Below are 14267 nucleotides of genomic sequence, written 5' to 3'. Positions count from 1 at the left end.
TGGGTTATGGAAAAAATCCGCGAAGTGGTGAATCCGCGATGGTCGAACCGCGAAGTAGCGAGGGTTCACTGTATATATATATATATATATATATATATATATATATATATATATATATATATATATATATATATATATACACACTTACATACACGAATATGTATTAATATATGTGTAACATATATGTGTATCTATACACGATATATTAAACTACCTCTTAACACTTTCTTTTCTTTTCTTTTTTTACATTTTTGGATTCCACATTGTTATGACAAATACTTGAAACTATATAACTATTCATTCTGTGTCGTATATAATGAAAAATATTTGTTTGTTTCAGAGTAATCAGCCAAACCTAAGATGAGTAACCAAAAGCGAAAGTGTCGCCAATACTCGAGTGAATACTTGAAATATGGTGTAATTCCTTCTGTGAATAATGAACAGCTACCAATGTGTTTATTATGTGAGAAAACTTTCACAAATGAAGGAATGAAACCTTCGAGAATGATTGATCATTTGAAGGTAAAGCATCCAGAAAAAGCAAACAAGGATGTAGCATACTTTCGTGATTTGAAAGTAAAATTTTAAAAACGTTCCACCATTGGAGGATTGTTCAAATCACACGGAAATGAAGTTGAGAAAGGACTTATTGCATCTTACAAAGTTTTAAAGCTTATTGCTAATTGTGGAAAATTGCACACTATTGGTGAAACTCTTATTATACCAGCAGTGAAAGAAATCATCAGTACCATGATGCCCACTCAAAAAGATATAACTCCTTCAATTCCGTTGAGCAATAGTTCAGTGTCTTCCAGAATTGATGAAATGGCAAGTGACATTGAAAATGAACTTTATGATGAACTCAAAACAACACAATTTTCTTTACAACTTGATGAGACAACACTACGCGACAATGAAGCTTTGATACTGGCTTATGTGCGCTATATAAATAGCAGTCATGCAGTTGTTGAAGAGTTTCTGTTTGCTGAAAAATTAGAGGTTGACACTAAAGGTTCAACGGTTTATAAGGCAGTTGAACAATTCTTTAAACAGAAAGGAATTCCACTTTCAAATGTTATTGCTTGTGCAACCGATGGAGCACCGTCAATGGTTGGACGCCATCGTGGATTTATAGCACATCTGAAAAGAGAAGTTCCGGATATCTTTACAATCCACTGCGTCATTCACAGGCAGCATTTAGCTGCAAAGCATCTCAGTGACAGATTGCATAGTACCCTGCAAGCTGTTATCAAAGCAGTGAATAGGATCAAAGCCCATTCATCGAATGACCGCATCTTTCGCCAACTTTGTCATGAAAATGAAGAAGAATTTGAACAGCTCTTGCTGCATACGGAAGTCAGATGGCTTTCAAAAGGCAACTGTCTACGACGCTTTTATGACCTCTATGATTCTGTTCTTGATTTCTTTAAGTGTAAATTATTGGACGAGAAAATTAGTACAGATTTGGAAAACAGAAGAGCAGATGTTGCTTATTTGTCTGATATTTTCAACAAATTAAATGAGGTCAACATTAAATTGCAAGGAACCAAAATGTGTCTCATCAAAGCAAAGGGAATAATAATGGCATTTATTAGTAAATTAGATTTCTACAAAAGCTGTTTACTAAGACCAGACTTAAATCAGTTTCCTAGCTTAAAAGCACTGAAGGAAAACCAAACCGATGATTCTTGTTTGTCAGACACTGATCTAGACTGCTATTCCTCTCATCTTCAAGCACTGAAAGAAGATATGATGATCAGATTTAAAGATCTCAAAGAATTGAAAATACCAGAGTGGGTTGTAAATCCATTCCAGGCTGATGCAACCAATGCTGATCCAAATCTAGTTGAAGAACTTATAGACTTGCAAAATGACATTGAAGGTAAAGTGTTGTTTCAGCAGATTGGCTATGAAGCTTTCTGGCCAAAGGAACAAGATAAATATCCTCATCTTTGGAAAAAAATCAAATTATTATTGTTAGCATTTCCTTCATCATACCTGGTAGAGAAAGGATTCAGTGTTGTCCTGCAACTCTTGACTAAGCAGAGAAATAGATTGCAAATATGTAAAAGGGGTGACTTGAGGCTCTGTTTATCAAATATTGAACCTGATATTATTAAGTTGGCAAGTTCTCACCAGGCCCAAGGTAGTCATTAATTACATTTGTTTCCTGATTTTTTTTTTGGATACGTATTTTTTTCATATTATTATTAGTATTATTATTTTGAGGTTTGTTTGTTTGGAGGCACATACATGTTCTATTTGAAAATTAACATAAATACTGCGACTATTTTCTTCAAGTAATAATAAATGTGGATGTATTGGTATTAAGTAAATATACCATATTCTAAGGATTAAATTTTTTATTTCCTATCTGGAAAACACTACAAATGTAGAATCCGATGCAGCTTCACTGCATCAGTCATCATTTAAGTACAGCACTTATATTATGGTGGGCGCTAGCCTATAGAAATATCTGAAAAGGGGCGCTAAGGAGAAAAAGGTTAAGAACCACTGCTTTAACACATTCACATCCGCCATGAGTTGATTACGGTCCGATGCTAAAGACTCAACTCTCTCGCCCAAAGCTTGAATGGCAAGCAACATATCCCGCATGGATGGTTCATGAGTGCTAGTAGAGGGTTCAGGAACAACTACTACAGGGGAAGGATTAGGTTCAGGGGCATGGGAGGAGGAAAAATCCAACGACCTAGAGGAGCTTCTCCTCACCCTATCTCTCTCAAGCTTACGAGAATATTTATCAAACTCTAGCCAGTCGAATTCCGAAAGTACCACGAACTCATCACACCGATCTCCTAATTGGCAGGTTTTACCCCGGCAATTAGAACACACGGTATGTGGGTCGAGAGAGGCCTTGGGAAGACGTTTGTTACAATCCCTAGCATTACATTTACGGAATTTAGGTCCAGGGATAGGAGAAGGGTCAGCCATTTTGAAAAGTCAAAGAAAATCCAAAGCCAATCCAAAGTCATCAACAATAAACGCTATCCAAAAAAGGGTTCAAGAGTTTTATTTGAAGAGAAAAACACCTGTCACTGCGAAAGCTCAAAACCAAAAAGAAGTACTTCACCAAGAATGACGAAAACTCCAGGTCAACAGCGAGCGGAATCAACTTGTCGACAAGACCGACAGAGAAGAACTGGAGCTGTTTACATGTATATGCGGTATCTGACCGATAGTCGGCGCTGGTGGGCACACCCGCAACCTTCATGGGGATCGCTCGCGAGTTTTTGTGTTTCTGTCGAGCCGTCCGAGACGTCAGCTATTATATATTCACCGGCTAAGTTTAATATTTTAAAAAATGAAGGTCAACTTCCAACCAATACACACGCTGTAAAGAGAAAGCAGAAAATTAAAGGCTGTCACGAGGACGATGAGCAGACACGTCTGATCACCGCCGAGCCAAAAGTGAAGTGAAGCAAGTCACCGGTGTGTGGAGGGGGAAGGGGTAGCAAGCTACCCTTCCCCCACCCCCCGCTAACTAGCGCGGGGGTAATTAACCCTCGTTAAAACTATTGGCTCGTCATTTCAGCTGCGCTAAAAGGTAAACCCAATGTAAATAGCGTGGTTTGTATTTCGGTTACGGAACAAACATGCATTAAGTGTTCTGTACATTAAAGGGTAGTTTGTTAACAGTACTACGTAAAGGGAAGGTTTTAAAAGCCTGAATATACAAGTTAATTAAATACGTAAATATGGTGTCCCGACTTCGTGGATTTTCAGCTATCGCGGCCGGGTTTGGAACCTATCTACAGCGATAAACGAGGGTTCTCTGTAATCCAATTTAATAGACATTCAAGAGAATCCGTAAGTGAGTCCAATAATTGCGAAAGTCAAAACCAATAAACAACAGTACATCACCAAGAACACTGTTAATTCCTGATAAACGGCGAGTGAATTTCCAAAACTCTTGCCAATATGGCGGCAGAAGAAAATCTGATACTAGGAGGGATAGTTCGACCTAGCTCCATGGTGGCGCTAGTGTATACCTGGCATATCTATGCGATTGCCGCGAGTTTTCAATTTCCTACCGGTCAGAAGAATAAATCTATTATATATTACCAGCGGTAAGTTTTAATGTTTAAAAAGCTAAGGTTTGTATAGTTAGGAAAAATACAAATTATCTACGAATTTGTCATTTCTTCCGTAACTGGAATACAAACCACGCTAGTTAATAGGGGTGACTCACCCATTAGGTAGGGTGGACGTCCCTGCCAATCTGGCTTTACCCGGGGGCTCCTTATCTGAGTACAGTGATACCTCTACATACGATCTTAATTCGTTCCAGAAACTGCTTCGTATGTTAAAACGATCGTATGTTGGAGCAAATATTCCCATAAGAATATAGTACACGGTAATTTGTTTAATTCGTTCCTCAGCCTAAAAACCCATAACAACTCCTTAATAAATGGCTACACATAATTACACATAACATTAATACAATACAGTATAATAATAATAAAAAAAAAAAAAAGAATAATAAATAAAAAGGGGTTTTTATGTAACATTTTACCTTAGCGACTGGCCAGTGCAGGTGTGGACTGCTACGCAGGATGAGATGGAAGATCAGCGAGGAGGTAGGGACGGCGACTTTGTACGATAATGTGTATGATAACTTACACTACGTGAACTTTAACTTCACTTATTCTTTTTTTTATTTTTATAATTTTATATTTTTTTTATATTTTTTTTTTCTTTTCTTATTTTTAATTTTCATCACTTTCACTCGATTCGGTCTTCCTTTTCTTTGCTTCACTTTCTTTCTTTTCATCATGATCACTAGACCATTTTAGAAATTTTTAAAGAAACTATCCAGTGAAAGTTGCTTGGTACGGCTTTTGAGGATTTTTCTGAAATGAGTTAAGCAAACATCATCGAACTGCGCAACAACACGGCAAACCTGAAGTTTCTGTGGGTGATGCTTGTCGATGAAATCAACCACGTGTTGACGATATGCCAACATGACAAATTCGAAGATAATTTGTATTTTTCCTAACCATACAAACCTTAGCTATTTACATATTGTTTCCTTTCGGCGTAGCTGAAATGACGAGCCATTAAAGTTTTAACGAGGGTTTAACTAACCCCGCGCTAGTTAGCACGGGGGTAGGGAGGGGTAGCTAGCTACCCCTCCCCCCTCCACACACTCCGGATAGCAAGGTTGGTAGCGGTGCGGACTTCTATTTCAGAGGTCCCGAGTTCGGTCCCCGCCAGGGACGCGAATACCGTGGGACCTTCTACCGGGGGGTACTCCCAGGGTGGCGCCTGGGGGGGGGAGGTTAGAGGGGACTAGTGATAGTCTCTGCTGGCTTATGGTCGCCCGAGGAGAATGATGTAAATCGTCTCAGTGGAGACCTAAAACCTGCAACTTTAACTTTTTTAACACGGGTGAGCTATCTCACTTCACTTAGAGGTAGGACTTGTCTCGGGGGACAGGAAAAATACAAATTATCTTCAAATTTGCCAATTGTTCCGTAACCGAAATACAAACCACGCTATTTACATAGGGTGACTTACCCTTAGGCAGGGTGGAAAGTCCCCAGCCTTACTGGCTTTGGCTTACCCGGGGACTCAGAATCCGAGTGCGTAGCACTTCGATAAAAAGAGTCCCTGCACCTCACAAGTTCATTGCTACGCAAGAAACGAGCAGCCTACATAAGTGTGTGTGGAGAGATGAAGTGTGACTCGTCCTTGGAAGTTGACCAGAAGTCCTTTATATGGAATTCTAGGCTAGGACGTCCCAATACCACCTCGTCAGGGTATGGGGGACGCGACAGTATTGTACTTAATACTAGGAACACAAGGAAGCATGGTTTACCTGCAGAGGTTTGAGGTCAGCTATGCAGAGACCCAGGATGCTGCATTCCCCAAGAGAGGGGAGGATGAAGAAAGAAGTAAGAGCCAGTAGTCGTAGTAATAACTGCTCTACTTACCATTCATCGGCTCCCCAAGGTTAATGCGATGTATTTTGGGTACGCAAGTATAACCTACGCAAGTATGGCCTTGCTTATTTCATGGTTTATTTACTCATTGAATACTTTCATTTCCCACTTATTCTACTATAATAAACATAACAGTCATTACGATAAAAACATTTATTCATATTTAGCTTTCAAATTTCTTTTTTTCTCGCACGCGCCGAGTGTTTCTGTTCTGATAGGCGTACACTACCAAGAGATTTAAATTGGGCCAATCGCATGCAAATTCTCGGCCAGGTCACGCCTTTGTCCCCAAATAAACCAATTAAAACTAACCCCCGGATGTTTTGATTGGCCGACACCTTCCTACCTACCTGCTGACCCCACCAAGAGATTTAAATTGGACTTCTTGTACATTCTTTCCTACCGTGACCTCGTTACTGGAACAACGTATTTTTTAGAAGTGTGTGTACAATGGCCGCCGTCGAAATCACGTGTAACGGTACAAGTAGAAAAAAACTCCTGGTCGTTTATTCACGAATATTGGTTAAATACACCCAACGCTTTGAAGTATTTGCGAACTCATGGCGTTCTACCTATTTCTGTTTTGTGCAAATATTGTAATTTGCCATGTTCTTTACGCCAAGAAACAAATATGTTTTATTGTGGTGATATTTACAGGGAGAAAAGTGTTTTATTGTTCCTGTATATCATAGTTCAAATATATCAAATGGCTTAGCTGAGAGAGAGAGAGAGAGAGAGAGAGAGAGAGAGAGAGAGAGAGAGAGAATCATAATTTTAGATTACTGGAAGGGTAAATTTACAGTTTCATCCATTATGGGGAAACTGGAATAAAAATATATTTGTTGCATCAGAAATAGTGTAGTTCCAACGAATTTAACGTTTATTTTGACCGCAAACCATCCGATTTGGAGATTTACTAAGTTGTTCTAGAATGCAGAAAGACCCTACTTCATCCCAACAATTATGGGGGACACCAGGTGGGAACCGGGGTTTTGGGTGGGGGGGGGGGCGTCAAATGATATTTGCAATAAATGAATACTTATCCTTCCACCACCCCTCCCCCTATACCCCTATCTAGCCCTACCGGGGGGGGGGGGGGGGGGTCCGCCCCCCCTGCGACCCCCCCTTAAGGCCACAGTGATTTTCAGGGCACTACTGAACCTAATAAACCCACCTAACCTAGCCTAGGGGCTATGTACCCCTACCTAGGGGCCTTGTACCCCTACCTAGGCCTACCGGGGGGGCTCCGCCCCCCTGCGACCCCCCCTTAAGGCCACAGTGAATTTTGGGACACTACCGAACCTAATACAACCACCTAACCTAGGGCCCTGTACCCCTACCTAGGCATACCCCTACGAGGCCACCCCCCCCTTACAGCCACTACCTAACACATCCATCAAACCAAATCCAAAGGGATGGTACTGCTGCATACATCGTTATACTATCACCATTATAATATACTCTATAAATTAATGAAGCTTACCTTAAACTGTTGGTTCATCAAGATGTGCGGAGCCTCTGCCGTTTATGGGGACAGCCCTTTGACCGGCCGAAAATCGAGGTAAAAAAGTCCGAAATCGGCTCTTTTTTACGGGAATGATTTGTTAAATAATGTAGATTGACGGGACAGTATTAAATTGTAAAACTGAATGTTTCTTGAAATCGAGTAAATAATAGTCCGAAATCGGCTCTTTTTACGGGAATGATTACATGACGTGTCCTTAAAAACTACAAACTTAACGAAGGGGTAAATATGTAGATTGACGGGACAGTATTAAATTGTAAATACCAGTACAGTGATACCTCGGTACTCGACCATAATCCGTTCGAGATCCGTGTTCGACCTCCGATTTGTTCGAGTACCGAATTTTTTTTCCCCATAAGAAATAATGGTATATATTCTATTCCGTTCCCAAGCACTCGAACAGGCCCAAAATATTAATAAAACGTGTACCTAAACAACAATAATTATCTAAATGTGTATGAAATTGGTCAGAAAATCCTATAAAACAATTTTAAACCATTTACTGTACTAAAATAAAACAATTTTAAACCATTTTCTGTACTGTAGTGAACATACCTTTGAGCAGCGGTTCGATGGCATACAGGGATGGATGTGGAGAGGATGGAAGGGGGAGGTTACTGCTTGGAAGGAGAGTCCCCTTCCATGATGTGGCGGGGTAGTTCTCCTTCAGGAGTTGTTTCTCTCTCCAATGAAAGGGTGGGCAGATCTATTTCAGGGGTTTCTTCTCTTCTTTGTCTCTTCTTTGGAGGAGAAACAGGCTTTGATGTAGCAGCTTTCTTTTCTTTTGTGAAAAACTGGTCTATTGTTAATTGTTTCTTCCTCCTCTGCAGTATTTTTCGAAAATGATACATGACACTATCATTAAACATATGCACTGCCCGGTTTGCTACTGCAATTTCTGGGTGGTATTTTTCAGCAAAAGCCTGCACATCTGCCCACTTGGAACAAATTTCATTGATGAGAGAACTTGGAACATCCTCCCTTACCTCATCCTCTTCTGAAGATTCCTGCTCCACAATCAGATCCTGCTGCTGTTGTTGTTGCAGGTGCAACAATTCCTCCACAGTCAACTCGGTAGAATGGCTTTCTACAAGCTCATCAATATCATCCTTGTCGACCTCAAGCCCCAAACTCCTGCCCATGACAACAATTTCCTCAACGACATCAGTGTCATCAGAAATTACAGGGGTAGCAGTGCTTGGACCCGCCTCTGGTTGGAAACCTTCAAACTCCCTCTCTGTGACACATGATGGCCACAGCTTACGCCAGGCAGAGTTCAATGTCCTATAGGTCACACCTCGCCAAGCTTGGTCAATCATGTTAACAGAGTTGAGGATGCTGAAGTGTTCCTTCCAGAATTCCTTTAGGGTCAACTTCGTGTCACTGGTCACTTCAAAACACTTTCTGAAAAGGGCCTTGGTATAGAGTTTTTTGAAGTTTGAAATGACCTGTTGGTCCATGGGCTGGAGTATGGGAGTAGTATTGGGGGGCAAGAATTTGATTTTGATAAAGCTGTATTCTTCTTTCAAGTCATCCTCGAGACCTGGAGGATGTGCAGGAGCATTGTCCATAACCAGAAGACATTTCATTGGCAAGCTCTTTTCAATGAGGTAAGCCTTAACCTGGGGGGCAAACACTTCGTTTATCCACTCAGTAAAGAATTGTCTTGTGACCCAAGATTTAGTGTTCGAGCGCCACATAACTGGTAGTGCACTTTTACAAATATTATTTCGTTTGAACACCCGGGGGTTGTCCGAGTGGTACACTAACAAGGGTTTGATCTTGCAATCGCCACTTGCATTTGCACACAGCAACAATGTTAGCCTATCTTTCATTGGCTTGTGACCTGGCATCTTCGTCTCGTCCTTGGTAATGTACGTATTGGCTGGCATTTTCTTCCAAAATAACCCAGTCTCATCACAATTAAAGACTTGTTGTGCGATCAAATTTTGTTCATTTATGTACCGATCGAATTCCCCCACGTATTTATCGGCTGCAATTTGATCCGAACTAGCTGCCTCCCCATGCCTAGTAACACGATGAATACCTGTTCTATTACGAAACTTTTCAAACCAACCCCTGCTCGCTTTAAATGTAAATGAATCACTTTCACTGGTACTCGGACTTTTCTTCACTAATTCTTCATAGATATGCAACGCTTTTTCACAAATGAACGCTTCACTAACACTTTCCCCGGCCAACTGTTTTTCTTTAATAAATATTAAAAGCAACTTTTCCATCTCCTCAATCACTTGTGGCCTTTGCTTAGTTACCGCCGTAACTCCCGTTGCAACATTCGCCTTCTTAATCATTTCTTTATGCTTTAAAAACGTAGAAATGGTCGACTTCGCCATTCCGTATTCTACCGCTAAATCGGACACTCGTACACCATTCTCATATTTCGCTATAATTTCCTTCTTCAACTCAATCGTTGTTCGCACTGTTTTCCTCTTCTCCTTCCCCTTAACACTCATTACTTTCTTGGGACTCATTATGAAAGCTAAAAAAGCAATTAAAAGCACTGAAAATCACTAAATCACAACGAATGCTGATCGCGCGTTGTCTGAGTGACGCTCTCGAGAGAACTGATGCTTCCCGAACAAGCGAGAGTGGCCGAGATGGCGCGATCATCACAAAGCCCATGCGGTCGTCACGTGTTCGGCTGGTCGAGTACCGAATTTTTGGTCGAGCACCGCAGCAAAAATTTCTCGAAAATTTTGGTCGAACTCCGAATTGTTCGAGTATAGAGTCGTTCGACTACCGAGGTATCACTGTATTAAATTGTAAAACCGAAGGTTTCTTAGACTGGGATGACACGGGCTCTATCTATCGGGAAAGTTGGAAACTAAGTAGGAAAATCCGCTCTTTTTCGCGGGAATGATCACGGAATTAAATATTAAATTCACTGGTTTTGTAAATGCTTGTCCCAACAATCTACATACTAGGAACCCTCTGGTCATGGATGTCGGAAATGTGCGAGAAAAATGGACAACTAACCCAAAATTCCCCTCCTAACCTGACCTACAAGCCATGTCCTTACCTTCATCGTGAACTAAACGGGGGGGCTGACGCCCCCCTGCGACCCCCCAAACACTGTTGCTAACATACAAACCCCACAAACCAAACCTAACCAATCCTAGTAGTTCCCAGGTCACTACCCCTACCCGGGGGCAAGCCCCCGGACCCCCTTCGTAAGTCTCTCTCCTACAGAAAAGAAGTTCCATGTCCTTACCTTCATCGTGAACTAAACGGGGGGGCTGACGGCCCCCTGCGACCCCCCAAACACTGTTGCTAACATACAAACCCCACAAACCAAACCTAACCAATCCTAGTAGTTCCCAGGTCACTACCCCTACCCGGGGGCAAGCCCCCGGACCCCCTTCGTAAGTCTCTCTCCTACAGAAAAGAAGCTTTGGGCAGCACTCAAAATTATATCTTATCCACATGATCATATTATAGGTTACTCAGGCTTACCTTAAATTTCGTAGTCGCTAAAACCACATCACCTGTTTTACACTTTTTACATGTACCTCTAAAATCCCTTAAGAGGCCTTCTCGAAATAAATAGTGAAAGAATTCAGGGGTAACACGAGTGAAATCACGTAGATGTATATATCTGAGGGTCTTAATTGCATCAATCTGATCAATACGGGAGATAAACTCGAAAATATCACTCACAGAGAAACTATACGGAACAGGTCTATCCATCACGGCGGTTAGAGTTGGAAAGGGTCGGCTGTAGGTCAATCTCGGGTCATGGGGGGGATTAAAAATTTGAAATCACGCGGCCCACGAAAGGGTTAGTTCGGTTGCTTTGTTTGACACTGGCTTTATCTGACGAAATATCTTAACTAGATGCTGGATAACCTAACCTTTGTTTGTATATAAAACAAAATAGTATTCGGCATAATTTTGGGACGATTTCGAAAGAAATAACAATCTTAACAAGAGATTAAAATGAAAATTGTTTGAATTAGCGAAAACATACGTACGAACATCGAAAACTGTTCATGCTTGCGCGACCAGCTGATATGCGAATCGAGCGCCGCCAAACGGGTGTTATTATAATCAGGCAGGAAACAATGATTGCGGGAAATTTTACGACCGAGTAAGTTGGCCGTGGCTTCAGCGTACGACGAATTGTAACGGCCTTTTTCTAACATAACATTTCATGATAAATATCCCAGCAGTATCAAATGTCACTAAACATGACGTGTCCTTAAAAACTACATACTTAACTAAGGGGTAAATATGTAGATTGACGGGACAGTATTAATTTGTAAAACCGAACGTTTCTTAGACTGGGATGACACGGGCTCTGTCTATCGGGAAAGTTGGAAACTAAGCAGGAGCTACCCGTGACTTGCGTACGGACCATGCTGAACTTAGAAAATATCGCCGTGGTAAAGGTAAATTGTGTTATTAGTCAAAACGATAAATTAACATCATATTATGGTATGTTAGAAAATTGTAAAGAACATCAACCCCATAATGAAATACAATTTGGCTAGTAATAAGAAAGATATCCCTGTCCCCATAAACGGCAGACACCCCAGATGTGCTGCTGCTTTGAGGAAAACGTGAAGCCGTTGGGAATGTTCCTTGACATGCAGGCCAATTTTGATTTTGTAAAATCAAATTGTGTCTCTGGCACAAATGCACTAGTTTTTCAACAAATTCATTGTAAGTTACGAAATAGTCAGGACAAGAAAATGGAATTTCAACTTCTTGTGCAACATGAGATGACGTGCTTTCTATGGTCTCCATGTCTAAAAACGAAATGAAATGCCTGGGAAGATATTGTATTGTCGCGCTGTGATTGGCCAAACATGTATGACGTCATAGTGGACAGGCGCTCTGATTGGCCAAACGTGTAAGACTTCATAGTGGACTAGTTTGTCAGCGGATTATAGTGGTTACAGGGCTCATTTAAGCAAATACAAGACACAGTCAACAATAACAACAGACTTAGAAAATATCTGGGAGGAAGACATGAGTAGCGTGAGTTTGATCGTCGATATATAAACAACTAGGCATTTGTGACAGATAATATTTTACAGAAATACTACAAAAGACTTGCTTTACTCGGGAAATATATTATTATAATAGATTTCCCATAATGGATGAAACTGTAAATTTTCCACTGGAAGTTTTATATTTGCTTGAATAGCATAGGATATCTGTACTTGATCCTGACAAGCTAGTTCATACTAATACTGTACTGATTAACACGGCTGGAGGGATATTAACAAGGTTTGAAGAGGCCAAAGGCAAAGGCTTGTATGCTGTAGGCCTTAAAGCTTATAATTCTTAGGGTGTATGTATGATAACTGGCCGCTGATATACAAAGGCGCCTGAGCCTTATTACGTAAAGTTAGGCTTCCAGACATTAGTGTACTTAACTAGTACTAAAGTTTCGGTTAAAAACATCTGGTTTTCCGATGTGGTCATCAGTTATTATCACTGACATACGTAGTTGTAAAGAAGTTTAATGAGTTGCCCGGTAAGCAACCTTCTTGGATGGCTTTATGCTAAGATACTACTCACACTTTAATCACTTCTATGCCTATCAACTGTATGATTGAACAACTTAAATATCAAATAACTTATGAAAATTATCCTTAAAATTAAAAACAAATGCACAGGTTATGCTACCTGATATGAATAGGGCTTAACTCAAAAATATCTGGATAAGGTGTTACTCATTACATACCTGGTATAACTACGAATATAGGGCAATGCAAAACCAAGGGTGTAATCCAGTAGGAAGTAATCACTTCATATTTTAATCCCTCTGTGAATTTCTAGAGATTAAATAAAATATAACGGGTGTCACTTATCAAAATAATAACACATCTTTCTAGAACGCGGATCAAACAGCCAATGTTGACATAGGAAGGTAACCAAGGCCAACCCAACACCGTGTACCATCTAGACTTCGTTCGTCAGTAAGAAAGTTCTCGTGCACAACACAAAATTTTCCTTATTTAGATATTTTCCCTCTACAGTGCTGCATTTAGCTGTAAAAAAATATTCAATTGTAATTGGGAATTAACTGAACAATATTTCACACTTTATGAATAACTTCAACAAATATAAAAGCAATGATGAAATACAGAAATGCACTGCTGGATAAAATCAAATTCAACACATAAGTTTGCAGATTTTACAAATCGTTGTGGACATTTTATAATAAAAAAGACAGAGTACTAAAATGCATTTTTTTTTCTAATTCTGATACATTATTCGACGTTCATTTATGATCATAATATGTATATTTCAATTAAGGAAAAGTTTATACTCTTAAACGAAACATGCCAGTTTTACTATGTATATTTCAGAATCTACTTATTTCATACCTGAATCATATCAGGAAATTGATAAATAGTGACATTACTTGAGACATAGATAGGAATTGGGATCCAACTTATAATAAATGGAGGTATGAAGAATCGTTAATGTGACGCAATCATGCCAATAGTTACCTACAATATTTCTTTGTAAAGTCTAATGGTTTCAACATCTTTCAGAATATGGTGGAAGGAATTGCTTACCGGCTAATAGTTGAAAACTATTTTGTCTTAACTTACAGCTGTCTTTGTTTGTCCGTGTGTTGATTATGAGTACGAAGACAACGAAATTTACGATAGCTTACGTTATGTGGCCTGAGAGAGAGAGAGAGAGAGAGAGAGAGAGAGAGAGAGAGAGAGAGAGAGAGAGAGAGAGAGAGAGATTTGCCAATCTTTTGTAAGCTTAATGCTGCCAGTGTGATAGCTCGA

General features: G+C 40.1%; 2 protein-coding genes across 3 annotated transcripts in view; one reads left to right on the top strand and one right to left on the bottom strand.

Moving 5' to 3' along the window:
* LOC137645447 (SCAN domain-containing protein 3-like) overlaps window positions 1-2157 on the top strand; it is a 3408-nt gene extending 1251 nt beyond the window's left edge. Inside the window, exon 2 of the mRNA XM_068378252.1 lies at window positions 608-2157. Coding sequence (XP_068234353.1) covers window positions 608-2157 — 1550 coding nt within the window. The remainder of the gene's footprint in view (window positions 1-607) is intronic.
* The window catches only part of LOC137645941 (ubiquitin-conjugating enzyme E2 Z-like), a 232768-nt gene that overhangs the window by 56141 nt on the left and 162360 nt on the right, over window positions 1-14267 (bottom strand). Inside the window, exon 1 of one of the 2 annotated variants that reach the window (XM_068379009.1) lies at window positions 13202-13414. The exons of the other annotated variant lie outside the window; for it this stretch is intronic. The gene's annotated coding sequence lies outside the window, so the exon portion shown is untranslated. Of the gene's footprint in view, window positions 1-13201; window positions 13415-14267 lie in introns of those variants that run through there. 2 annotated transcript variants of the gene reach the window in all.

Source organism: Palaemon carinicauda, chromosome 8 (genome assembly GCF_036898095.1).
Source record: "Palaemon carinicauda isolate YSFRI2023 chromosome 8, ASM3689809v2, whole genome shotgun sequence".
Taxonomy (NCBI): Eukaryota; Metazoa; Arthropoda; class Malacostraca; order Decapoda; family Palaemonidae; genus Palaemon; species Palaemon carinicauda.
This window is presented reverse-complemented; position numbering and strand designations above follow the sequence as displayed.